The sequence below is a fragment of the Macaca mulatta genome, chromosome 9 (genome assembly GCF_049350105.2).
Source record: "Macaca mulatta isolate MMU2019108-1 chromosome 9, T2T-MMU8v2.0, whole genome shotgun sequence".
NCBI classification, from domain to species: domain Eukaryota; kingdom Metazoa; phylum Chordata; class Mammalia; order Primates; family Cercopithecidae; genus Macaca; species Macaca mulatta.
Genome location: NC_133414.1, coordinates 89,998,166 through 90,025,926, shown reverse-complemented (window position 1 = coordinate 90,025,926; position 27,761 = coordinate 89,998,166). Strand labels below are relative to the sequence as shown.

Below are 27,761 nucleotides of genomic sequence, written 5' to 3'. Positions count from 1 at the left end.
CAAACAGGGTATTAAATTATATTTAATATGAATCAGCATCACTATCACAAAATAATGAAATAATCCTCCATTTTACTTCTTCCTGACTCATGACTTCCTTTTACATCAATAAATCAAAAGGCCAAAAGGACCTTTATCACGGTAATGAAACCCAAGTGCTATTTTGGGAAAACTGAGAGGCAGCTAGAAGAGAAGCTTCTGAAGAGAGATTTAATGGCACTGGAGGGTGGAAGAAACAGGTTTGGGAACATCCTTTTGGCAAGAACAAGTTGTGATGATCGCGCCACTGATCTCTGATAGAAAGTCCTTCTGCTTTGCAATCAGCATCTTTACCCCTGCCTCACACCAGAGAGCACACTGGCCCATCGGTACGAAGGCGGCCTCCCTCTGTACTAGACTTTTGACTTTTATCTTTTGATTGCCTCTTTAAATAAAAAAAAAAAAAAGTTAACGGCAGCACAGTGCTGTGAACTTTTGTTATCCTGATGCAAAGCTGTTTCACTTTATAAAAACTTTATGCTGCCATCCTTCAAAGCAGTCATCCCACTCTATTCTGCTGCAAAACTCTGCCTCTGTCACCCTTCCCTCCACACTTTTCTCCCAACTCCATTGAAAATCTGCTTACCAGCAAGCCAAAGAAAATCAGTCTCATTATTTTGGTAACAAGACGCGATTCTTTGGCCCATCACCTTTTTTTTTCTCCCCCTATTCCACTGGCCACCCACTCCACCCTCTGCTTCTTCTTTCTCTCTCACTGGATCAGTTACTTGTCTTCCTGGCCTGAGAGCCCCACGCTGTGCTGGTACTGAGCCACAGAGCTCAGGAAAGAGTTTCTGGGGTCAGATGGAGACAAGCAAGCCTTTGAGGGAAAGGCTGTGAGGGCAAAGCCAGAAGCAGACAGAAGTTCATTCCTGACAGAAGTTTGTTCCCTCTTCTGCAGCCTGCCTACTAGGGCCAGGTCCCACTCACCAATCAGTGGAAATATCAGGAGGCAGCTCATGCTAGAAAGAACACATAGGCTTTGTAAACAGACAGGCCCTGCCTTGCCCCTTTCTGGCTGTGTAACCAGTAGTGACCCTCTGAATTGCTGGTTCCTCATTTTAACATGATGCCTACATTAATTATTCTGAGGACAAAAATGAGATTAATGTATGTGGAATATTGTAAAAGAACCCGTAAAAGGTGTGCTATGATGCATCTTGGAAATCTACCTAAGGCTTTTTTGTCTACCCATCAGCACTGAAAATCAGAGTCAAAGACATTCTTCATTTTAAAAAGGTGTTTTAAAGTCAAATTCCTTTTAGATTAAAAAAAAAAAGAAGAAGAGAACCACCAGCTGACACTATAGCATTTATGCTCAAAATTTTCAGACTCTTAGCCTTGAGAGTGATGAGTTTTTGATGTTTTTGAAAAAGACATGATTATCATCTGTTTCCAAGGTTTTTATCCACTAGAAGGGAGAATAGTCACAGTTGCCTATTCAATGTACCAGGAATCAGTCACCAAAATAGCCAAAGACATATGCTCACCAGGTGATATAGGCCTGCTTGAACTCGGAGAAGGCGTGTAAGGGATCGGGCTGGACACAGTGCGAGGTCTTAATCCTTGTGCTGACATCTCATTAAAATACCTAAGAGGAGAGAGGAGGAAATGATAAAACCCCCTGTATTTAAATAGTCCTTAAGAAAGTTTTTAGGAGAAAATGTTTGGGGTTCACACCTTGAGGTCAAAATCCTGAATGTTTAGATTGATGTTATAGTTAGAAGGCAATTATACAATGGACTCCTGAGTGACACCACTCTGCTGTTTGACAAACCTCACTCAAGGGGTACCGGTTGGGAGATCTAGGATGTTTTAGCTCAGGATAGAAGCCAGGTGAAAGAGGTGCACCATACCACAGAGAGGACCAGTTTTTCCTCCACCACACAACAGCTATGCTGGAATTCACCTCCACTGTCCCAAGAGTTACAAAGATATTCACGTGTTAGTGCCTACATTTACATTGTTATTTGAAACTCAAAACCAAGCAAGCCCTCTGAGATTTATGTCATAAAATTAAAGCCTACAGATACTTATTCCTGTGAACTGAGTATCAACTGTTTACAAGCAAGTCCTGCTTAACAGACAGACAGTCACACACTAGGATTTAATGAGACTTGAGTACTGAACACCTACAGCAGGTCATGCTTAGCCACACCATGCTGAGTCTGCCTTTTTCCTGGATTCAGAAGTCACATCAGACCCGAAAATGCTGAAGTGTGATCATCAGGAACATCAGCTTACGCTCTGTGAAACGAGCACGGAGCGCTGACGAGGAGAAATTTCTGCTTGAGAGACTTCCTGATAAACCATCCTGCGCGAGCAACCCACCCTAGTGGCAACAGGTGGAACTTCTTGTACTCTACACATCCACTAGTAGACAAGAGGCATCTTGTGGTCTCTTAAGTGCTGGACCATTTTCCTTCTCCCAAATGTAGTATCATTGTTCCTAGTAGGGGAAGTATTTATTGGGCAGCTGTGGATAATCTGACCTACAAAAGGTAGGGCAAACTTTCTGAAATGAATACCGGTTCTGGAAAAAAATATTTATCTGGAAGGCTGAAACTGCTTCACTAGTGACACTGCAGTCAGAAGACATTATTTCCTCAGAGTGTATCTTACCCCAAACTGGGTCCCAGATGCTATATATGATCTGTATCTGAAGGTAGTTAATAAGCTATTTAGTATTCTAGCTGGCAGTTTTAGTCAAATAGTTCTTAAGGGATATAGATTTTAGAAAGAATAGGGAACTGTAGTTTTATAAGGCAAAGTTTTGAGAAAGAATAATCTTTTATTATTTCCCAATGAAGAGGTATATACATAGGTATTTAAAATAGGATAACCTGTTATTGTTTTCCTTTTTTTCTCATTATAAAAATATAGACTTTCATTACAGATAATCTTAAATTTTTCTTTAAACAATAATGTCACTGTCCACAGCAAACTGATCAACAGCGTTGTTAGTCCTCTAAATATATTCCATAACAGAAACAGAATGCGGATGTGCTAACATTGTCTGTATGTTTCAGACAGCTTGTATTGGCATCAACAGACAGTACTACTTGTCACAGCCATGAGTAGCCCTGGTTTCAGACACCGAATGCCCAGTCCTGCTGGAGGGACCCCCAAGAATACTCAGTCTTACCTCTCACACTAAGATATGGCCCATGTAATGCCAGGACATCCCTGATCCAGAAGAGATAATTTCCTTGCAGAAATGTAATTCTCTAACTTCTGGGTTTCTCCACAGATTAAACATTTTTTTCCAATTATATTTGTTTGTTTTCTTTTTTTTTTTTTTTTTTTTTTTTTTTTGAGACAGAGTCTCGCTCTGTCACCCGAGCTGGAGTACAGTGGCCGGATCTCAGCTCACTGCAAGCTCCGCCTCCCGGGTTTACGCCATTCTCCTGCCTCAGCCTCCCAAGTAGCTGGGACTACAGGCGCCCGCCACCTCGCCCAGCTAGTTTTTTGTATTTTTTAGTAGAGACGGGGTTTCACCGTGTTAGCCAGGATGGTCTCGATCTCCTGACCTCGTGATCCGCCCGTCTCGGCCTCCCAAAGTGCTGGGATTACAGGCTTGAGCCACCGCGCCCGGCTTATATTTGTTTGTTTTCTTACCACTACCTTATCCCAAGTTTAGAGAGGAGGAAGAGGGAGGAGAACTGGATGAGGCACAAACACTTGAGACCATTTCTGCTACTTAACCAAAGGATGGGTCTCTCATTCCAGATCACTCACAGTGGGGCAATGAGGGGATTCACTGCTTAGGTTTGAACAGATGAATACAATCCATTAGTTTTATTTTTTTTTTAAGTGGCTACAAAACGGCTCAAAAGTTATCAAGTGTGTTAAGACAAGTCCTGGGGATTTCAACAACCTCCACCTGTGTCCCTGCTGATTCTTTTCAACCTATAAATGCACTGTTTTCCTCGAGCTGCACTATAGCTTGCTTTATCCTTGTACAGTACAGGAATTAATATGTGCCCATGCTTTAAACAGATATAACACTGGATTAAACTAATTCAACAACAAAGGCAAACTCTGCTCCTTCTCTAATATAACGCTGTCTCCATTTCTCTCCCCACCAAATAATTTTAGAGGTGATTTTTTTCATCTTCTTGTGTTTAAGGAAAATGTTCAATCTTTATCCCATTCTCAGCATCTGTTATAATGCAGTGGCATTCATTAGCACAATAAATACATATTTAAGCTATCCCCTTATACACCTAACAGGATACCAAAGAAAACCCCTGTAGAACCTGGGTTTTATTTTTTAAACAAAAACAAGGCTCATAGGACATGCACACACCTTTCGTCATCCATTTCTAAGCTGGACTCACTCTCGGAGAGCTGTCGACAGAGGGCTTCTCTTCTCTCCATCTCCCTCTGCAGCTTCCTCTGCAGCCTCAAGTTCTCTTCCCTCATGTGACGTTCCTCCTCCAGATACTGTGCCATTTTCTCTGAATCTGAAAAGTCAGAGTTTTCAATTAAACCATGTTTCATGCAATCATATCCAAATCTGAAAAAAGGAGACTTCAGTTCAGCCCCTATGCCACAGACAGAGTGAATTGTTACAAGATGGTCTTTCTGGTCGGATATGGTGGTTCACATTTGTAATCCTGGCACTTGGGGAGGCTGAGGAAGGTGGATCGCCTGATGTCAGGAGTTCGACACCAGCCTGGCTAACATGGTGAAACTCAGTCTCAACTAAAAATACAAAAATTAGCCGGACGTGGTGGCAGGCACCTGTAATCCCACTGGGAGGCTGAGGCAGGAAAACTCCTTGAACTCGGGAGGTGGAGGTTGCAGTGAGCCAATACTGAGCCACTGCACTTCAGCCTGGGCAATATAGCAAGACTCTGTCTCAAAAAACAAAGAAACAAAAAAGATGGTCTTTCTCATTCTCTTGCACATAGATGAGATATGGATTTAAAGTTTATCTCAAGTATAAAAGTTTACCAATGATTTGCATTTAGAAAAAAATATAAAAGGCAGTGTTGGCAGGTTAGGCATTGTCAGTCCCCCTCATTTGCTTTCTAAAGTGCTTTAAGTAGACGAGGAAATGGTGGAATTGTAGCTGAGTCTACAAGTAGCCACTACCAGAGCTCTTCTCTACATTGCTGGAGCTGGGAAAGGAGGGAGGCCCAGATTCTGCCCACGGGCAGACCTCAATTTGGCTGCCTCTCAACTCCAGACACAGCGAGCCGTCTAGGGGAACCTGTGACACCTGCTGGCATCCCCGCTGTGCACAGCGGTGGTGGCACACCAAGAACCACTGTACTAGAACACATGTGATAACAGTTAACATTCTTTTCATGAGAATAGACATTGACATAGTAAACCAGAAAACTTTAGATTAATATTTCCAAGTCTAATTTGTGGTATGTGTGTGGCTGTCTGTCACCCTGTCTCACGCACATGCTACGACAGAGGGCAGGTGAAGACCTGTATATAGCTGGCACCTCTTGGGATGGCATCTTGCTTATGACAAATACCCTTTCCTCAGGAGCTCTCCCACAAATCCAGGTCTCTGCTACAGCACCCATCTCCCAGGACAGAGCTGACTAGCTCCCGGACTAGATGTTGGACCCAGGCTGAGCCACTTAGACCACCTCTCCCAGGAATCTGAAATGGGGAACTGACATCTTTACGGGGATCCATCTTTAGCTCCTCCAGCTAAGTTCCCTGGAGCCATCAAAACTCTTGTCCTTCTGAGGTTATTCTTCACAAGATTCTGTGCCATACTCCGCAACCTTCCAAAAAAAGAAAAACACGTCTTCCTTCCTCTTTTGACAACCTCCCCGCCGCCCCCATTCCTTTCTGGTTTATCTCACGCAGAATCTGCTACCAAGTAACCGGAATTATCTAATACAAAATGTGGTGTCTACCCATCTTCTTGCTTCATTTCTTTTCCTTGTCTTTGTCAATGAACTTGGGAAAAGTAAAATCTCCATATACTTATCTTTTCTGAAAAGCAGTTACAAATTCAGAGTGGCCATAAGCACATCTAAGAGAGTTTCCTGTAGGCTGCTGTTCCATATTGTCAGTTCGGTCCAAATTTAGGGAAGAAGGAAGGAGCTGTATGCCACATTGAGCATTTTTCTCCCACAGACTGACTCTATTTCAACTCTCAATGCCCATCAAATTAGTTTTAGTTTTAAGCAACTCTACAAAAGTCTGACATTTTAGCCAATAAATACTTCTGATAAGTATTCAATGGTTTCCAAGACAGCATCATTACAGAATATACAAAAGCTCTTGAATATCCTTATTTTAGAAATTCAAATAAAAATATCAAAATTATTAAACACTATTACGTGCACTAAACACTAAATCCTTTGGCTGTTTCAACACAGCCAGAAACCCTGCTGTCTAATCCAGACACAAAAATCTCTTTAATTGAAGGCATGCTGGGAAAATATTTACAAAGTACACTTTTAATATAAACGACTAAATTATTTCATCCCAAATATGCAAGCATGCAGAATTTTTCACTTAGCTCTACAGGAAACAAAAGATTGACCCCTTGGAGTATTTGCTGTTTCTAGAACTAGAAGGGTGACTGTCAGAGCACGCTGACCTTCTTTTCCATAATAAGAATCTTATAATGCCTTTTACAGGAAAGGTGCTGGAGACTGCCATGGAATCCTTTGCAGAATTAACGATTAGTGAGGCTCCAAGAACAATAACCAGAGAACACTGTCTTTCAAAGAAAATGATTGCAATCCTTTAGCACTGGGGTGGCCGGGGGTGGGGGGGTTGGGGAACTCAGCAGGGGGATCCTTAAACAATATATCTATAGATAAGAATGTCCCCTGCAGTGACTGGCTGGGAAGACTTCCTGGCAGTTCAGCAATTGACCTAGAAGACAGAGGCACAGAGAAGGCACCAGGCCCAACACCTCTTGGTGTCACAGACTCATACACAGAAGGTTGTCACCAGAGCATTCCTTGGCTGCCCCCTGCTGGCACACAGCATCACCTGACTGGATCTGTTCCTATGAGTCCTCCTCCTTCCTCTTGCACACAGAGCTCCCTAGTACTTAGGGGCCACAGCTTGTATCTCCCCAGGTCTACAGCCATCTCCCAATATAGTAGGCCCTCACTTAACATCATCCACAGATCCTTAGAAACTGTGACTTTAAGTGAAACAACATATGTATGCCACAGGAACTTAACTCTTCTTTGTATCAGTAAGCCTATGGTAAAATTGGTTTGGTTATACAGTAAGTTGTTTCACTTAAAGTCTCAGTTTCCAAGAACCCAAGGATGATGTGAAGTAAGGATTTACTCTATTTAGTCAAAGATGGTGTGAACTGAGGATGACTTCCACAAAGATTCCAAAGAGGTGGCTCCCAAATGATCCAAAGGTCTGCATGGCTTGCATTCCCTTTCAAGTTCATGGTTAGGAAATACCAGTGCCCAGACCATACCCCAAGCCCATTAAGTCAGAATTCCAAGGATAAGTCCTAGCCACTGGTCTATCAAAAGCTGGCCAGGAGATGCCAACATTCAAACATGACTGAGAACTGTTGAGAGAGACGTTCAAGTTCAGATGCAGTCAGGCTTGGAGGATGAGGAGCCACCTCCCACAGCTGCATCCAAAAGAGACCCAGGTCATCTAACCTAAGGAGAATGCAAGGAATGGATGATGAAAAGTCATTAACACATCCTTTAGGCCCAATCCAATCACTGCAAGCAGCTAAGTGCCACTGCTGCTTCTTTAGTTCAGCTTTCTCTGTCCTCACAAAATCGGAAATAGCACTTACAAATGCCTCTGTTAGTATCTGCAGTCTCTTCAGAGGCTAAACAGTGCAGTATGGAGACAGTAGTAAGCATAAATTCTCCCCAAATTCCTTCTAAAATTTTTGCTAGGGGCACAATGGAGCAGTATAAATGAGGAGGAAAAATGCAAACTGACAGCACTGGAAAGAGTTCAGGAAGGTGCTGAAAGATATTTGTGTACTCACATGGTAAAAACTCAAAAATCTTAAAATAATTAATATTTCATAACTATTTGATATATCTCATTTGATTTTCACTGAATGAACACACATAGTAATTATCAACCTGAGGTTCACATCAGGATTACTTATACATATACTTTTAATATGCCCCTTTTTTACTCCATGGAGTAAGCCCAGAAACCTGTATGGTGCTAGAATCATGATTCTCTAAAGATGTCCACATGCTAATCCCCAAAACCTATAAATGCTACTAACCTCACTTGACAGAAGGGCCTTCACAGAAGTGATTAAGTTAAGGTGCTTCAGATGGGTAGATTATCCTAGATTATCAGAGTGGGCCCAACATAATCACAAGGATCCTAATAAAGGGAGGCAGGGGAATCAGAGTGAAAAGAAGATGTAACAACAGAGGCAGAGGTGGGGTGGTACGATTGCAAGGAAGGGGCCACGAGCCAGGGAATCCAGGCAGCCTCTAGAGCTGGAAAAGGCGAGGAAACAGGCTCCCCAACAACCTCCAGAAGGATGGCCGCCCTGATGACACCCTGATTTTAGCCTAGCGAGTCCCATCTTAGAACTGTAAGATGGTAAGTTTGTATTGTTTTGAGCCTCTAGGTTTGTGGTAATTTCTAATAGCAGAAATAGCAAAGTACCACACCATATTTCTCAAAGGCTCCAAGGATGATGCTGATGCACCATCCCAGATGCTCCACGGCACAGGAATTTGTAAGGAACTTCAGAGAAGAAAACAAAGGTAAGAACCACTGAACTTTTTAAAATGCATATTCCATGTGGCCCAACAAATCCACTTTCTGGAATCCATCCTGAAGGTGTTCTTGCACAGGTATCAAACATGTGTACAGAAATGTTCATTGTGGTTGTAGCATAGCAACCAAAAAAGGGCCACTGGTATGGAACTAGTTGAATTATGGCATATCCATACAATCAAATACTATGCAGCCTTTAAATAAGGGATGAAGGCAGCTTTGTGTGTATCGGCAGGGGAAAAACTACAATGCATAGTAAGTGAAAAAAGAAAGGTGTAAAAAGGAGTGTGTTCATTGTGTTACTACAGCTGTCCCTCAGAACCTGTGACTCCCAAGTATATCAATATGTGTGCATACTCAGGTCCCACAGTCAGCCCTGAGGAACCCACAGATAGGAAAAGTCAGCTTTCCACACCTACAGATTTGACATCCCATGAATATTGTATTTTCCATCCATCTTTGGTTTTGGATGCAGAACCTCCAGATATGAATGGACAACTGTATTTATTGAAAAACAAATTCCACAATATAAGTAAACTAGCACAGTTCAAACCCATGTTGTTCAAGGGTCAACTGTATTTGTATAAATAAGTTTACATACAAATATATCTGGAAGAATACAGTACAAATGTATAAATTGTGGGAATAGGGTGGCTAGAGACTAGGAATGAGAGGAAGACACATTTTTTTCACTGCATACCTTTCACTGAATTATCTGTTCAAAAAAATAAATTTGAACAGCCAAAAACAAACAAATAGGAGAGCCCAAGAAACTACACAGGGACCTAATCAAGTATTCAGAAATCTAGTCCTTTAATTTTTCAATTCAACATCTTAGCCTCTTCCAAAATATTAAGTATACATTTCAAAAGCATTTACTCTTCAAATAGCATGAACAAATGTCAGCTAAGGTTGAATGTAGTAGTAAGGAAGGTAAACTACTCTCTGCCTTAATATTTTGAAAGTGCTTTGAGGTCTGCTGCAATATTTTTGTCAGCACAATCCTAGAGATAAACATGGCAGAGAAGATTTAAAATGTTACCTGTGATCCTGGATGTTGCTGAAATTACTTGAATTATTTTCTGGAAGTATTCTAAATGGTTTTGTTCTCCCCTACTATAACACTCAAAAAAAAAAAAAAAAAAAAAAAAAGAATCCATTCCAGGATAATAAACTTAGGTAAACATGCATCAGTAATATATGAATTTAATTATTGCATAGTCAATGGTAATTCAATATTCGTAATACCCTATATTTGGTAAAGTTATTAATTCTACGGGCATAAAACTAGTGAAACCAGAGGCTACGTACGCTGTAACTGAGCGGCTCTTAGTTGTTTCTTCAGCCGTTCCACTTCATTCTTTAAAAACCTGATGTGACGCATCATATTTTCTGGAGAATCAATCTCCATGGAGATATCTCTAGGCGATGGTGGAGCAGAGACAGGCTGGTCTAATTTTTCTTGCAGGATTCTTCATTGAAAAGAAAAATTTCAACAATGACAAACAGTTTTCCTTGAAAAGACAAAACAACACACTAGCTGGCAGGTTTGTTTTGAAAGCAAGCTCCTGTTTACTGCCAGAATTTACAGGGTTGCTTAATTCCTCTGCCCATTTTACATCAAACTTCTGGTTGCTCTTATCTGGTATCTCAGGCCAAAGGGCAGAGCTGATTCTAATCTCCTTTTTTCCTTTTAAATGACTACTGGTAATTAAACAATACTGAAAAGTCTTTATTTAACATCTGGATCTAATAATTATGCCTGGAATACAGTATGCACTTAGAATTATCTGCTGACTCAATGTTCAACTTCTTGGGTTTAGTGCATGAAGATGCTGAGGAAATTCCACTTTCTTATCTTCTAAGATACTATGAATCTCCTTGGAGGGTAAAGTAACATAGAGACTCAACTTCTAAAATTCCCTCCTGCAAAACTAATTGCAAGGGCATGGCAAACTGGACTAGGTGCCCTTTGCTTTTGGGCACAGCAAAGGTAAAAAGTTAAAAACAAAACCAGAATTATCAGGTTAATAATTAAAAGTGCCACCTTCTTTACCAATTATTTTTATGTTGAATGATGATATTCAATAGCTTTGACCTACAAAATGAAAACTTCCATACTGTTCAATCCAATAATTTGGCACTAATACATGTAAAACCTCCAACTGCCTTCTACAAAGTCTTCCTTTGGCAACAGATCTCTAAATCCCTTTCCATAGCTGCTGGGGTTTTTGTTTTGTTTTTACTTTGTACCTTTGAGTTTGTCCAAGAGCAAACTGAGTTACCTCCATCCAGGTCTACCCTTGAGAAAAATAGTGTGTTAAAATATTATAATGGTTCCTGCATTTATTACATAGAATGACTTTTCATAATTCAACTTGTTACTCTTGCTACAATAATACGTATCAGCAAAGCAGAGTGGATATGATTATACAAGTATTTCTTATAGATATAGCTCTAATTTTCACTTTTCTTAAAGCTATGTGGTATGCCTATATTTTGCAAATGTAGACATGAACTCAAAACAATTACAAATATGCATCCAAACCAAATACTTAAGGAGGAAAGACTCTGGGTAGCAAACAAAAGATCTTGGTGAAATGGATTAATGACCATTTTTTAAAAACTCACTTTTTACACCCATACACACATTCCACATACAGAATCTTCTTCCCATTCTTACACGCCCTGCCCCATACACTCCCAAAGTACTCAGTGCTTGAAAACAAGGGCCTAACTATCTTGCACAAAGGGGTTTAAGAAATGTTTGCTGTTGAGTGACATTCCACTTGCAAGTATATACATTTTACACAAAGAATTCTAGTCTTAAGTATGTAAAGGTATTTCTTTACAGTAGGCTTTAAAACAATTTTACTATTAAAATCTCAGGCTTCCTAATAAAGTAAATGCCAGAGATGTATAAATAATAGTACATAGTATACCCTATATACTTTAGAAAACAATTGAGGAAGCCAGTTCAATAAGGTGGAAAGTTGAAATTGCAACCATCCTTGAAAAGACTTTAACGTGAACAACAGCAGCATGACTAATTCTCTCACAGCCTTGTAACACCAAATGAAAAAAAATTCTACTGGGACAGTATGATAGCAAACAATAAAGAGGTGCCCAACATGGGAATAGTTCAGAAGGCTTTCAACATATTTTTTCCTTTGGCCAATTAAAATGATGTGCATCACCAAAGAATTAAGGTGTCTTACTGCTATCCCTCAGTCACACCCAGAACAGCAACACACACACACACACACACACACACACACACACACACACACACACCCTATATTGAACAGCAAGACTAAACAAACCGCTTTTCAGCTTCAAGCTTATCCATCCTTTTCCAGAGGCGATTAACTAGTGCTTCTTGTTCTTGTTCCAATGTATTTTCAAGGTCAATCTTCTCCCGTCTCAACTAAAGGAAGGAAAAAAGTGTGCCAAAATGTCAGGCCACTTATACTTTGTTAATATATTTTTTGATTGAACAATTAGGACCCCTTTTCTTGGAGAAAACCGCAAGCATGTGGCCAATTTTCTGGCACAAACATATTAAGTGCCTCTAGTTCTTAAACTTTGAAAAAAACTAGACAGTTTCATTCTCGGATGTTAATGCTTAATTGTTGTCTGGTACATGAAATGCATTCCTTGTTTCCGCATTTATTCGAGGCATGTGGAAAGTCCTTCTCGGAGAGGTCTTTAGGGGAGTTTGGTGTAGTAGTCATATCAGGACTCTTCTGGGCTTGTCCCTTACAGTTCCGGGCTTAGAGTTACTCTTCCGGGCTTGTCTCTTACAGAAGTCAGAAAGGTTATATTACTATTTATATAAACAACTCTTAAAAGCTCCCAAACAACTCTACATACTGGCTAATGGAGATAAATAAACATGTACTAAGATATAAAAACATGCACAAAAGATGATAAACACCAAATCCACAATACTGGTTACTCTAAGGATTTATGGAAAGAAGAAAATTTGATTTGGGGGGAGGCTTTGCAGTTGGGGAGGGAACCCCAACAGTGTTCTATTTCAATGAAGCAAACATGAGAAAATTCAATTAATCAATATTGTAGTAAATACTGAGACCAATGACTGGATAATGGGGACATAGCAGTGAACCAAGGAGTCAGGAATTTCTGCCCTCATGGATCTTCCTTTTAGTGGGAGTCAAGACAGTAAATCAAACAATTATATACTTGTGAAATAGTATAAAAAAGATATGTGGAAAAAGAGGGCTGGTAAGAGAGACTGAAAGTGCAATAAGGTTTCATAGCAATGAGTAGAGGACATGTGTTCTATCATTCTCTATACTTGACATATTAAACAATTAAAACAAAATTTTCTTAATGCAAAGAGCCTGTGCTACTGTCTCCATGTTATTTCTTCAACCAGTGGCAATTCACCATTTCAACAGTTGAGTCAACAAATTATTCTTGATTGCACAAAGATGTTAATAGATTTCACATTTCCTTAGTGGGTCACAGAGGCAAGCTCCTCATCCAAAGATCCTGTGTGTATACATAAGGCAGAACCAAAAAGATGAATAAAATGTAGTCTTTTAAAGCAATCAAACATCAGAATATCCAAAGTGTGGTTTTATTTTTACAGCCAAATGACGTTCCCCTTTCTGAAACTCTTGGTAGCTTAGTCTTAAGAAGCACCAATCTCAATCCCCTGAGATGACTGGTACTACCAACACCACCCAAGGTCCTTAAGGAGCTCACAGAGAGCAAAAGACTCGCCCATATTCACACAGGAGCACAGGACAGCCACATGAAGGTGAGCAGCTACTTGTTCTACATCTGAACCAGAATGAATATGCATAAAATCAGCTGCCTTAGAACCTGAACAATCAAGACCTGAGAGGAAATGATATAAGGATAATGGTATCATCACGTTCTAAATTTAGAGAAAAAAGGAGGTCTCAAACAGATGGGAAGCACACTCTCATATGATGACAGAGCTCTAGGCTTTTCTCCTCTGAAAGCCATAAAAATAGCTGTAGAAACAACTGGCCATTTGAATATTTAAAATATTTCCTACAAACTTAGGTACAGTCACAAAACAGCAGCCATTGCATTGGGGGGAGACTCCTGTAATTACACTTCTGTCTTATGATCATAGACTTTGAGCCAAATGCCTAGGTTCAAATCCCAGCTCTATCAATCACTAGTTAGAAAATGTTGAGAAAATTAACCAGATATAATTTTATCATTTGCAAAATGAAGGACAAAAATAATGTCTGGCTCATATGATTACAGTGAGCATTACATTTGTAAATCTAGGTAAACCATTGATAATTAATTGGCACTTAGAAAGCACTCAACACTTTTTGGCTATGATAATCACTATATTTGGATATCCGTTCCATTTCTGTTCCAGCCCTCCAGAATGTTAAGTTCTACAAGGGACTTGTCTTGTCTGTTTCATTCACTGGTGTATCCCCAGTATCTAGAATAACATCTGGCACCTTATAGGCCATCAATATGTATTAGAGGGCTTATTTGACAAGTGAATAAGCCATGATTACATAGCAAACTGGAAACAGAGTTTCAAAATATGTTGTTTTTGCATGGCAGAATGTGATTCTGAAGAGAAATTCAAGGGCAAAAAGGGGGAGGTGCAGGGTGTCAAAATAAGTCAAATATATTGTGCTGCAAAGTTGGGACCCCATTAACGTGCAAATGCTCCTCAGAATGTTAAACAGTTCCTACCTGCAGCAACAGTGAGAAATCCTGGAACCCTTGTATAACTCCTATTAAACTTCGTGATTCTCTGCATTCATCATACTTTTTGGCCAAGCTTTGAAGTACAATCAACAGTCATTTCATTTCGTTTCTTTTTTTGAGACGTCTCATGCTCTGTTGCCCAGGCTGGAGTGCAGTGGCACGATCATGGATCACTGCAGCCTTAACCCACAGGGCTCAGGCAATCCTCCTGCTTCAGCCTCCCAAGTAGCTGGGACTACAGGCACACACCACCACACCTGGCTCATTTTTTCTTTTTGGAGAGATGAGTTTTTGCTATGTTGCCCAGGTTGGTCTTGAACTCCTGGCCTCAAGCAATCCTCTGCCTTGGCCTCCCAAAGTGCTGAGATTACAGGCATAAGCCACTGCCTCTAGCCTCAGAATTATGTTTATTTAAACAAATAACTATGAGGCATTTACCTTTAAGGATCCCAATTCCAGTGTTTAAAAGCATCATAGGAGGTAGAGATAGTTGATAAGCAAGAAAAAAATTCAAGCAGGCATCATTTTGCAGTATGATGTTTAGTGGAGAAATGCCTGCTCAATTACTTTTAGAGTAAATACTCGTAACACTAATCAATAACTCTGAGAAGCAAAATCAAGACAAAGCTGTCTTTACCCATACGTAACTAATGAGGCATGTGACTCTGAGCAGGTCACTCAGCTGCTGTAGCCCCGATGCCCTCATCTATGAAATGAGAAGTTTGGCCTGAATGATGCCTCAGGTCCCTTTCTGGCCTACCCATTCTGTCATTCCCTGCCCAGTGTCAAGACAGTAGCTGTCTTCAGTCAGAGCTAGTTCTGTCACACATATTTAGAGCTAGAAGCAGCAAGGCAAATCATCATTTTAAAACTGAGGAAACCACTAGCCTGCAAGACGACATGACTCAGGCAGTCATACCACCAAGATAGGAACGGATATTGGTCACCATGGCAGCCAAAATTGCTGGGTCCTGTCCAACCAGCAATTACAGAGGAACTTGAGGGAAACATGGATTTAGAGCAAATCATGCTGTGGTTTGTGGGCCTATCTCCTTTGCCAACAATACTTGGGAGTAGCAGAGTTGGGGGTAGCTGATGCCAGGGAAATAAGGGCAGTTTAGGGAGTCTATGAGCAATTTTGGAAACAGACAAGATCAGGAAACATGGTGGAGCTCTATGTGAGTCTTGGCTCCTTCCTGGCATCTGTTGGTAGAGTTACCAGCTATCAATCTACTGCCCACCTCAGCAAACCCGGGCACTCTGGGTGTGAAACCTGGGTTTGCTGTCCCAATTTGCTCTACTAATTTATTTCCACGACGCAGGCAACACAGGAGGCCCCAGCTCAGCAGTGTGGATTCTCAAGTACAGTAGGTCCTTGAATGTTCAACGTCCTGTTATTATAATGTTGACGAGGGGGGAAGAAAAAAGCAGATTCTCAGTGGGGCCTCTGTCTATATAGAGTTCACATGTTCTCCCTATGTCTGTGAGGGTTTTCTCCAGATACTCGAGTTTACTTCTATATTCCAAAGATGTGCAATCGGCATGTCTACATGGTCCCTCTGGAGTAAGTGAGAGTGTGTGTATAAGTGTGTCCTGCAATGGGTTGGTGCCCTGTCCAGGGTTGGGTCCTGCTTTGTGCCCTGAGCTGCCATGACAGGCTCCAGCCACCCTTGATCTGAACTGGAATAAGCACATTAGAAAATGAATGAGTACAAATTATTATAAAATACAAATTCATAAAGTATATGCCAATCATACAAATGCATGAAAATCAATGATGCAGTATGCAAGTGTTCAGCAAGCCGCTGTAATTGTTTCTATTTGCTTTTGAACTGTGAGTTGGGAGGAGGTGCTCCTTACAATTTTTACTTTGCAAACATTTATCCTTGATTTAACACATCACTACTATGACCATCACTCACTGATTCACTAAAAATGGGGTAATTAATGGTTTTCATTAATCTTTCTTTAATATATGCATAACTCACATTTGTTTCAATGTTTAACATTAGAATTACGTCGCGTCTTTATTTAGAAGTGTGATAATGTTTTTGTGACCAGAAATATGTCACAGGAACTTAAGTCTTGTTTATATCAATTAGCTTCTGGTAAAACTGATTTTCATATATGTTGTTTGACTTAAAGTCAGTTTCCAAGAACTATACTGACAATGTTAAGTGAGGACTTACCGTATTTCATTACATAGACTGGCAGTGCTATAGGACTCTATATTATCTTTAACCCTGCAAAGAGCAGGGCCTCTTGTTTTTTCAGTTTTAAAAATCTCAACTTTTCAGCATTGCTGAGGAGCTCTGGCTGACATTAAAGAGCAGAGAAATTAGAAGAAATCATATTGAGTCCCTTGGTTAATTTCCCCTTAAGTTCTTTTTTTTTTTTTTTTTGAGACGGAGTCTCGCTCTGTTGCCCAGGCTGGAGTGCAGTGGCCAGATCTCAGTTCACTGCAAGCTCCGCCTCCCGGGTTTACACCATTCTCCTGCCTCAGCCTCCTGAGTAGCTGGGACTACAGGCGCCCGCCACCTCGTCCAGCTAGTTTTTGTATTTTTTAGTAGAGACGGGGTTTCGCCGTGTTAGCCAGGATGGTCTCGATCTCCTGACCACCATGATTGGCCTCCCGTCTTGGCCTCCCAAAGTGCTGGGATTACAGGCTTGATAAGTTCTTTATCAGTGTCCCCACCACTTCCTTCCCACCTAATTCCAAATCCTATATATTTAGAGCCAAAGTGAACATAAAACAGTAAAAACAGATTTTCAATGCTTAGTGTCCTGGTCATTGCACAATCTCATAATACATGTTAAGTTTCCAGGGTAATAAGTTGGAAATTCTTGCTTCAGGTGTAAAAAGCTGAGTGATACAGTGCTTTCAATATGCTGGTCTCTATCTGTAATAATCTCCCTTCCACATCCTTTCTAATAATATCTGATCACATAAAAAAAAAATTGGTGTTCATGCAATATGTATCCCACTCATCCCTTACCAAACATCTAATTCTCAGGCTAACCCAAGTCCCGTACTGTGATTATTCCACAAGCACCCAGCACCGAGGGATATAGCTGATTTATTCATTGGAGCTGAATATTCATTGGAAAGCCTGCTTTGTAATTAAGTCAGTTCAATGAACTGCCAAATTCTTTACTCCTCTTGAGTAGCTCTACTTTTCACTGCAGGTTAATTAACATCAGACCAGGAGTTCTTATTATGTTCCCAAAATAAATTTAGAACTTCTTCAATGAATAAACTCAATATATAAAAATGCATCTGGCTTATTTGAATTCACAGCCAGTCCTACCTGTGTCTTCTCAGTAGACAGATCCTGACCACCACCCAAAGAAGCAGAAAGGGAGTAGGGCAGCCGAGAGGTGGCTCTCAATGCTACCACAGTTCTTTCTTACTATTGCATTTTTCCATTTAAAGAGGACTACGATGCTGGGGTGGGAGTAAGGAATGTTTGGCAAAAAAGTCGGATGAGAACTCTAGCTAAATATTATACTCAGTTATAGGATTTTGAAAGGTTTTAGTGAAACTTTTCAATCTGCTTTGAAAGGTTTTAGTCTAAGTACCTTATTATCATCATTACTATGGGAAAATATGTTTCGAAACCCAAACATCTGATTTATAAAACAAATTTTGGAAAGCAGTCCATTATAACTAAGGCATGCATTAATCCAGGCATAATAAAAAGAAGGGGAAGCCTATGAAATAAAGGCTATCATATAAATAGAACACAAAGTTTGCCAGGCACTTAAAGCCTGGGAAACACAGTGAGATCCCGTCTCTACAAAAAAAATAAAAAATGAGTTCGATGCAGTGCCACGCGCTTCCAGGCCCAGCTACTCAAGGGGCTGAGGCAGGAGGATCTCTTGAGCCCAGAAGCTTGAGACTGCAGTGAGCTATGATTGTGCCACTGTACTCCAAAGTGGGTGGCAGAGCGAGACCCTGTCTCAAAAAAAAAAAAAAAAAAAAAAAGGAAAGAAAAAGATAGCAGAATGCTTTAAGACCCACATTAATCAAACTCTTAAGCTGGACAGATTTTTTTTTTTTTTTAAATAAGAGGCAAGTCCTAAGAAAACACAACAGTGTGTTGGGGATTTAACACAACAACTTCCCAAAGCCTTCCAGGTTAGGTTATATCTAAAGGCTATGTCTAAAGGCCATTAAAAGCTTAGCCCCATCTCCTATCACTTTACTATGTGATTTCATAGATGTTCAAGTGTTCAAAGTGCTGACCTGCGGGTACATCAACATCACTTGGGAAAATATAAGTATGTATTTTCAAAATATATACTTATTCAAAACTAAATCAAAGTCAGAAAAATGGTCACAGTTTTGCTTCTACTACTACAAGAGCAGAGATAATAAGAGATCCTACCTCATTCCATCCTATTTTCCCACACATCTGAGTTAATCCAGATTGTGCCTATATATTGGAAAGAATGACTAACAGAATTTGTGAGGGGGCTATTAAAATACATTACGTGCATCTGACATGGAAATAGCTGACAGCAAACCACAGTGGTCCTTGGCAAAGCCTTCACAAAGTAAAGCAATGGAGATAACTAAGGTAAAACGAGCAATGTCTGTGTCAGCTGTCTGTACAGGTGATCAGTGGAATGTTGCTCAGTCCTGGCAATTCTCCTAAGGTGGAAGACATCTGACCCTTGCATTCTGGAAAACTGTCTTTTTTAAAAAAAGACAAAACAAGTAGTCAGTCTGTGTTACAGATAAGCTAAGACAGGTGTTCACAGACCATAGAGTCCTCCCAGGTGTCTATTTGGTTAATCAAGCTGTGATTGCTTTCAGAATTTTAAGAACAAGTTCTAGGTCATCACACGGCCCATGCAATGCTGAGAACAGAAAGAGCCGAAGAAGTCTGCCGTTGAGGAGCAAGGAAAAGGGAGAGGAAGAGTGGTCACTTTCTAGACTAGAAGGTCAAAGTTATAATTGAAAAGAAACTTGCCTACATATATCTAAAATACAGGCAAAAGGAAAAATACACACAAAAAAATCAGAAAGAACTATACAGCAAGATAAATATGACTGTCCTTTGGGTGAAAGTTATGCTGTTGATAATTTATCTTCCTATTTTTTCCTGGCCTGCCCAATTTCTTAATCAACATCTGCTATTTTTATAATAGAAAAAAAATAGATATCTAATCTTAAAAAAACTGAGTTTCCTAGTGTAACTGAAGTAATAGTACATTCAAAAACAGCAATCCATTAGTACGGTATTATCTGACATATTTAAAATATAGAATGAGCCAATCGACCTTCAGAAGAATAAATGACAGTGAAAGTTCAGTTATTTGGAAGACAGAATTTTCCGGACAGCTCAGAGATAACCTTAATACAGCTTACATCTTTTTTCTTCTAAAAAATTATGTTCCTGTAAGAATTAGATTTGTTCTTTGAAACTGATATAATTTCAGGACAATATTAATATGCCATTATTAACATGAAAATGATACTATTTCATAACTTATCATCAGTTCAATAAATATTGCTTTCAATGAGAAATAACTTTTTAAATAGACACACATTTAATTACTGAGATTAATACCGTTTCTGGTCTTAACATTTTCATCACTTTGACATCAACATAATATTACAGAAATTTGTAATATTTCTGGGTTCATTACTCAAGGGAATTCTTTTAACAGACAATTGCCATTGAGGGAAAGCAAGTTTCACAGTATTGTGTATACATTCTTTTACTACATCAACAGTTCAGTGGAGAATGCCTTAGGAAAGAAATGACATCTGTAACTGTTGCAAATATACTATCAGATCAGTGGCTACCATCAGACTATTACCTAAAATAAGCATCTTGCTGGGTGTGGTGGTGCCTGCCTGTAATTCCAGCTACTTGGCAGGCTCATGCAGGAGGACTGCTTGAACCCAGGAGTTTGAGACCACCCTGGGCAACACAGTGACAGGGACAGGGGAGCAAAGAAATTCTAGGCAGAAAAGGGCAGGTCCCTGGGAAAACCCTATCCTCAAGCCAAAAAGCCTGAAACCACAGTTCAAAGTGAGAATTCATATCCCTGTTTTTCCACTCAAATGTTGCCTTTTCCTAAACCACCCATGGCCCTGTCCCAACCCACCCAATGCTTATAAAAACAAACAAACAAACAAAAAAACCCAGACTCAGCCGGTAGACGGAACCACAGCTGGAGGTTAGGGAGAAGTGGTTTGACTTTGGAGGGACAGCTTGCGGCCTAACTTTGGAGAAGAATCCAGGCAGACTTCAGGGGAAGATTACCTACCTGCCCTATCCCCCTTTCAGCTCCCCTTCCCACTAAGAGCCACTTTCATCAGCAATAAAATCCCCCATATTTCCCATCCTTCAATTCATTCGTGCAACCTCATTTTTCCTGGATGCCAGACAAGAGCTCGGGAGCTATGAGTGCAGATACAAAAGGCTGTCACACTGGCCCTTTGCCCTCGCTGGTGGAGGGCAGCCGACTCACGCAAAAAAGCAAGGGGCCCCTGAACTGTTAACACTTAAGACGTCCACGGACAGCAGAACTAAAAGAGTACTGTAATACGCCCTCTGGGGCTTCAGGAGTTACAGGCACCCCCACCTAAATGCTGCTATGGGGCCAGCACAGAGTTCTTCCCTGCCAGTACCTAAGCAGCCAGCCGGTGGCAGCACTTGTTCACTCCAGTTCCCACACTGGAGTTGAGAGTGGTGGGCTGAGTAAATGAGACACCACTGTCACAACTCCTGCGAAGGGGTCAGGGAAATATCCTGCTTCAATAGCAAGACTTTGTTGTCTCCCAGCCCAAAATATTATTAAAGTTAAAACAAGCTTCTTTAAGAAAACAACAGGGCAACTTCTCTTGCCCTAATGTGATTTATCCAAAATGGAAGTTTTGGGCAAACTTGATGTTCTTTATCCAAAATGGAAGTTTCCTTGATAAATCATTTTTTTCTTGTCATTACCACATTCATCCAACTTCCTTACATAGGGATGACGAGTTTACTTAGCCATTCATTCATTTGCTGTGTGTTCAGCTAGGGAGAACACCTAAGTCATCGAGCAAGTTCTTGTTTTGATCATAGAGAAAAAGACCTGTGTATTTCACAATTACAACTAGGAAGTCTCAGTACAGTATCTCTGGGTTTGACTGCTCTACTGCAGCACACCAGTGTCCTTCAATTTAACATGCAAGGTCTTTGTCCCCAGTGGATAACCAGAAGACGCACATCACTGGATCATGACGAGCTGCCTCTCCTTTGACACAGGAAATACACTGAGTTTTTCCCCTCCCATCATGTAACATCATCTGTACAAGTTGATCTATATGTGGCATCTGATGCTTCAAAATAAAGTCTTACAAGACGGAACACAGTGAGTTTTTCTATTTAATTGAAATAGAGTCTAGGAAAGGAATTCTGGGGGATTTTTCTCCTTTTTCATGTCCTATAGAGAGACTTATCTGTGTCCCTTGACAGAGCTCAGAGTCTGCTTTCACAGGTCTGGAGCTGGCACCCCTTAGTTGGCTTCATTACATCCCAACAAATGGATTCCAAAGCAAATCAACTCAACAGAGAGCCTCCTGAAGCTTCTTTTGAGTATGGTGTATTGACCCTAGTTTTTTCACTTCCAAGGCACAAAATCCCACTTATTTTTCAGCTGTTATCTGAGGTTTCCTCCCCACCTCTCTTGGACAAGCAGTGGGTGGGATGAATGTACCCAAGCTTCTCACGCAAGTGAAACATCACCGTGGATTTGCTATAAACAAATTCCCACCAAACCGACTTCAGGGTTTACTATGATTATGTCTCCAATACGGCTTATCTAAATGTGCAGACTTAAGTTATTATGTTTTATTTTTTAAAGAGCAGGGCAGTCAATTATAAATCCACTTAAAAGGAAGAGGAAGAGAAAAGAAGAGGAGGAGGAGAAGATGAAGAAAAACATCAATAGCTGTTTTTCTAGGCAAACTGCAATCTAGGTCATATTTTTTCATTTTTGTACTTTTTTGTACTTGTTTTCCAAACTGTCTTGAAAGAACAATGGATTACTTTTACATTGCAAATGTTTGATTTAAAAAAGATTCCAAGACTTCCATAATCTGAAATTTGTATTTATAACTAAACTACAAAGTAAGCATGGTAGTCACTAAATTTCATTTCCTTAATGCAAGTGACTCCTCAAGGAACATGGTTGCTCTTTGTGTTTTCAAAATGGCACACAAAAATCAGTAGGTGCTCTACTCAGCACAATTTCAATGGATTCCTCTAGCTGTCAGAATCTGCAAGGGCAGCTTTTAGCATGAATGGAATTCTAAACAAGACCCAGTATGGTCACACTACCTGTGAATTTAAGAAACAACCACTGATATAGTTTAGCTCTGTGTCCCCATCCAAATCTCATCTTGAACTGTACTCCCATAATTCCCACATGATGTGGGAGGCAACCGGTGGGAGATAATTGAATCATGGGGGCAGTTTCCCCCATAGTGTTCCTGTGGTAGTGAAAAAGTCTCACGAGATCTGATGGTTTTATCAGGGATTTGCGCTTTTGCATCTTCCTCATTTTCTCTTTGCCTGCTGCCGTCCATGTAAGATGGGACTTGCTCCTCTTTGCCTTCCGCCATGATTGTGAGCCTTCCCCAGCCACACGGAACTAGTCCAATTAAACCTCTTTCTTTTGTAAATTGCCCACTCTAGGGTATATCTTCATCAGCAGCATGAAAAAGGACTAATACAACCATGTTCTACAAGATTAGTAAAACCAAATCACCCAAGGATGCAAACGTGAATATGAGCCACTAGCCACTCTGTTCACTCATAAATCACAAGGACACAAAGATTATCTGTATAATTCACTAGAGTTAGTTGCTGTAGCTTCTAAAACAAGTAGCATCAGAATTGTATGGGGACTGGATATGATGTCAGTTTGGTTATATTTTTGAATGAATTACCTTCTAGACAACCAAGGCAGAAAGGCCATCTTGTTTCCTTAGCAGTATCATTAACTGTTTTTAACATCTTAAGAGCCACTATTCTAAGAACTGGAAATGTGAAAAGTTTCTTTCCTTCCTGATAGACTTTAAAATATACTAAATATTTTCCTGCTTCATTAAGACAATGAATTCAAAAAATTTTGTCGTGAGGATTCAAATTCATCATTCTAAACCCTGGCCTCTGTGATTTGCTGCAGATGTAGATGGTGAGGGGCACTGAGATGAGTGAGGGTCACTCCCGGTGCTGCCCATGGAAGCTGGGGTCCCATCAAGCCCCTTTAAGTCACCCAGTATCATCTAGTGGCTGAAGGTAACCACTGAGCATGGTTAGCACTGAGGCTTGCACAAGCCCTGGTAGAGCTATGTGGCTTCTTTCCATCTGGCATTCACTGTAAAGATGAGCCTAAGCCCTCAAGTACACCCCACAGCAGATACCAAAACCTCCTCTTACTCCATGACTCCCAAAGTAGAGGCCGGGAGTCAACTTCACATCTCCTTCACAGTTCTTTTCTGTTCTTGGCATCTTTACGTAGTACCTGCAAACACTTTTTACTACCTATTTTCTCTCCTCATTTCTGCCTCCTCTCTCATCTCTGCTTCCCTGCAACATGGCTGAATGCAGACCCACTTAGCCAGTGGGTGTCTTTTCTTCTGCATCAGTCTCACAGCACCTGCAGGCATTCTCTGCTAGCTAGGGGGCTGGTGTGCTACGGTGGGAGCCCCACTCCTCTCCTCCACCACAGGACTCTGCCCAGTGTATCCCTCAGCACTGGCCTCCCTGGACCAGGCTCCTCAAGGCCAGGGACCTCCCATCATCTTTCTTAGAAGAGTTTGTGATACACAGCAGGCATGCAATACAGGTGTATTGGACTAATGCAGGATGCATGCCATACAAGGGCATCAACAGCAGCATGGGCAAAGAAGAAAGTTAAAGAGGCCAGATCACAAATGACATATGAGCATAAATATGTCCATAACTGAAGAGACAGATAACCAGTTCAAGGAAGATAGTGAGACATTTGAGGCTTAAATAATATACACACTTACTTTCCTGGAAAATAGGTAGGGCAAAGTACCATAGGAATTAGATGATACTTTTCAGTATAAGTGGCAGTAGCTACAATTTTTGGAGAGCTAACAGATTAGAGTCACCAGGGGTACAGTGTTAAGGTCAACCTTGTCTCAGCCCTCTTTCATCTTATAGTGAAGCTATAAGAAAGAAACAATTAAACAGAGTACTGAATGTTACAAGAGTAGGTCTGAATATTATAGAAATTCCTCACAGCACAGACACCTAACTGACTGCAGGAGGGACACTAGTAAGGCTTGAGCAGGGATAGGATAGAGGAGGGATAAAGTGTTCCAGGCAGAGGAAACAGATCCATGCAGACCTGGAGGGAACAAAGCATTGGGCAAGGTAGAGCACTTTTTTCAAACTGGATTGTGAAATTAGTCTAGTCTTTTGTGATCTACATTTTAATAAAGATGAAATATAATTAAATAGAAAATTAGTGCAAAGCATGTAAGTACTGTTTTATGAAACTCATCACAGTGACACAATACAATTACACATAATCAGTGACTAGGTTACCATAAAAACGTATTTCTTGTTATGCAGTCCACATTTGAATAATCCTGCATCAGAAAGAACTTTAGTACACACATGGAGTGTGAGGACAGGCAGGAAGGACAACTAATCCTCCCCAAAATATACAAATAAGACTTGCGACTGCTTCACAAAAGAGGCCAAATTGCATGCATGAGGCCACACTGTTTATTACAGATGAAAGGGAGATTTGAACCCAGGGAAGTTTCCCTAAACCACACGGGCTAAGATGTCATTATAAATGGATGCTAATAAGCTAAAATTAATAAATCAATCCTAAATCCAACCTTTATATATGGGTTTTAGTGCTATGGAAGAAAGGGGACATCTCAGATAAGAAAACATGTCCCCAAATTCCAGGAATAACTGAAAAAAAGACACAGGGCCAACTACAGGAAGGAAAAAGTAAGGGGCCTGGTACACGGTAGGCAATTCTGTTACACCATGTAAGCGTTAGCTGAATTACATGACTAACCCTCCACGGATATAGTCCCCTATTTTTCCGTAGTACTACTTAATAACCATTGAGTGTCTAACACACGTACTGTATGCCACTGTTGTCTTCTTCCCCATGAGATAATTTTCAGAGCAGAGTACACAAAAGGCCCTCATATCTGATGAGATAAACTTCACTTAATATATAAACTAATGTGTGCCTTTTAATGCTAGACAGGTAACGAAAATTTTCCCTAATTGGCAGAACATATTATTCGGAATAAGATTTCTTGACATGAACAGGAAATTCCAAGTTCCAAATGTTCTTACCATCACCTAAGAAAATGTGAATACCAAGTAAGAGATGTATAGTGACTGCGTTTGAAGAAAAATCTTCAAGTCAGGGTTTACAGGCACTGGCCATCAGTGTTTGTTTAGAAAACCCCAGTATCATTAAAGTCATGTTGACTAGATGAATCCAATTTACTAGTCTAATACTGTGTGCTACAAAGACCACACAATTTTACATGATTCTGAATATGCTTTTTTACATCTGCTTATAAATTGACTTTTGGCATCACGCATTTAAATGCTAAATAAATGACAGAAAGGTAACTAAAATAAATGATTAAGAACTAATGCAGGCTGTTTGAACAGGAAAGCAGCAGAGTTCTTTGAAATATAAAAGAAAGATGACATTGCCTTTACTTTTGCAAAGGCTAAAGTCTTTCCAGGGTCTGAGGATGATGGCTTCCAGCTTCACCCATGTCCCTGCAAAGGACATGATCTCATTCTTTTTTCATGGCTGCATAGTATTCCATGGTGTATATGTACCACATTTTCTTTCTCCAGTCTATTGTTGATGGGCATTTGGGTTGGTTCCATGACTTTGCTATGGTAAATAGTTCTGCAGTAAACATACATGTGCATGTGTCTTTATAGTAGAATGATTTATATTTCTTTGGGTATATACCAAGTAATGGGATTGCTGGGTCAAATGGGATTTCTGGTTCTAGATCCTTAAGGAATCACCATACTGTCTTCCACAATGGTTGAACTAATTTACACTCCCACCAACAGCATAAAAGCATTCCTATTTCTCCACAGTCATCCTCAGCAAACTAACACAGGAACAGAAAGCCAAACACCATATGTTCTTACTCATAAGAGGGAGTTGAACAATGAGAACACATAGACACAGAGAAGGGAACAACACACACCAGGACCTGTTGCGGGTGGGAGGCAAGGGGAGGGAATGTATTTGATGGGTCAATAGGTGCAGCAAACCACCATAGCACACATACAACTATGTAACAAACCTGCATGTTCTGTATGTGTATCCCAAAACTTACAGTAAAATTTTTTTAAAAGGCAAAAAAAAAAAAAAAAAAAAAAAAGTCTTTCCAGGATCTAAAAGACCACTAGGACGAGAACGAGGGGACCACGTTTGCCACTCATTAGCTGTGCAGCTTGAGAAACCTGCCCGATCTCTCTCTGGGTTTCCATTTCTGAGAAGGGAGCATGAGCAAGCTGGGCCACTCACAGGCCAAACTGATCTATTACTGAGCAGTGATTCCCACCAAGCCCAACTCTGCAGCAAACTCTGGAGGGAGAGGAAATGGGAATAAGAGCCTGTTGTCCCAAATTCTAAGAGCAGAGCTGATGTCCCTACCCCTGGATTTATTCGTGATTTTCCCACTGTCTCATGTCCCCACTAGCATCTGGGGACAAAGGTAGTCTTCCCCACATCATGGACTTCTGGTTCCAGAATTCTGTGAATTATAATACTGCAAAACACCAACAGAACCATTTATAGCCCAGAGACCTTAATGATCTAGCTGTTAACCTTCCCTGTTTGAAAATAAGAGAATTCCAGATTCGAGGCCTAAGAAAAGAATGAATGGTATCTGACTAATTGAAGTGTCCATACCAAAGGACTAACTTTCAGTGAGATAAACTTACAATGAGGCCCTGCTGACACGTGAGTTAACTGGGGTCTACCTAGGAAGAAACTCAGCCCAGTTAAGTTCTGCTTTACAGAGGACAGGAAGGAGCCTACTCAGAAACCATGATAATCCAAGCTCTACTTTCAAAACAAACACGTTGTAACCAACTCAAATCTCTGGCAGGATGCTTTCCAATACCCCTTCTGCAGGTTCAACCCACTACATGCAAAGTATGGATTATTTTAAAATTACATTTTGGTTGCACAATTTTAAG

At 40.5% G+C, this 27,761-nt stretch overlaps 1 protein-coding gene across 1 annotated transcript in view; it reads right to left on the bottom strand.

Annotated features, from left to right (window-relative positions):
- CCDC6 (coiled-coil domain containing 6) overlaps window positions 1-27,761 on the bottom strand; it is a 120,152-nt gene that overhangs the window by 13,805 nt on the left and 78,586 nt on the right. Inside the window, exons 4-7 of the mRNA XM_002808504.4 lie at window positions 12,093-12,196; window positions 10,081-10,241; window positions 4,349-4,505; window positions 1,530-1,630 (exon numbers count right to left, since the gene is read on the bottom strand). Coding sequence (XP_002808550.1) covers window positions 1,530-1,630; window positions 4,349-4,505; window positions 10,081-10,241; window positions 12,093-12,196 — 523 coding nt within the window. The remainder of the gene's footprint in view (window positions 1-1,529; window positions 1,631-4,348; window positions 4,506-10,080; window positions 10,242-12,092; window positions 12,197-27,761) is intronic.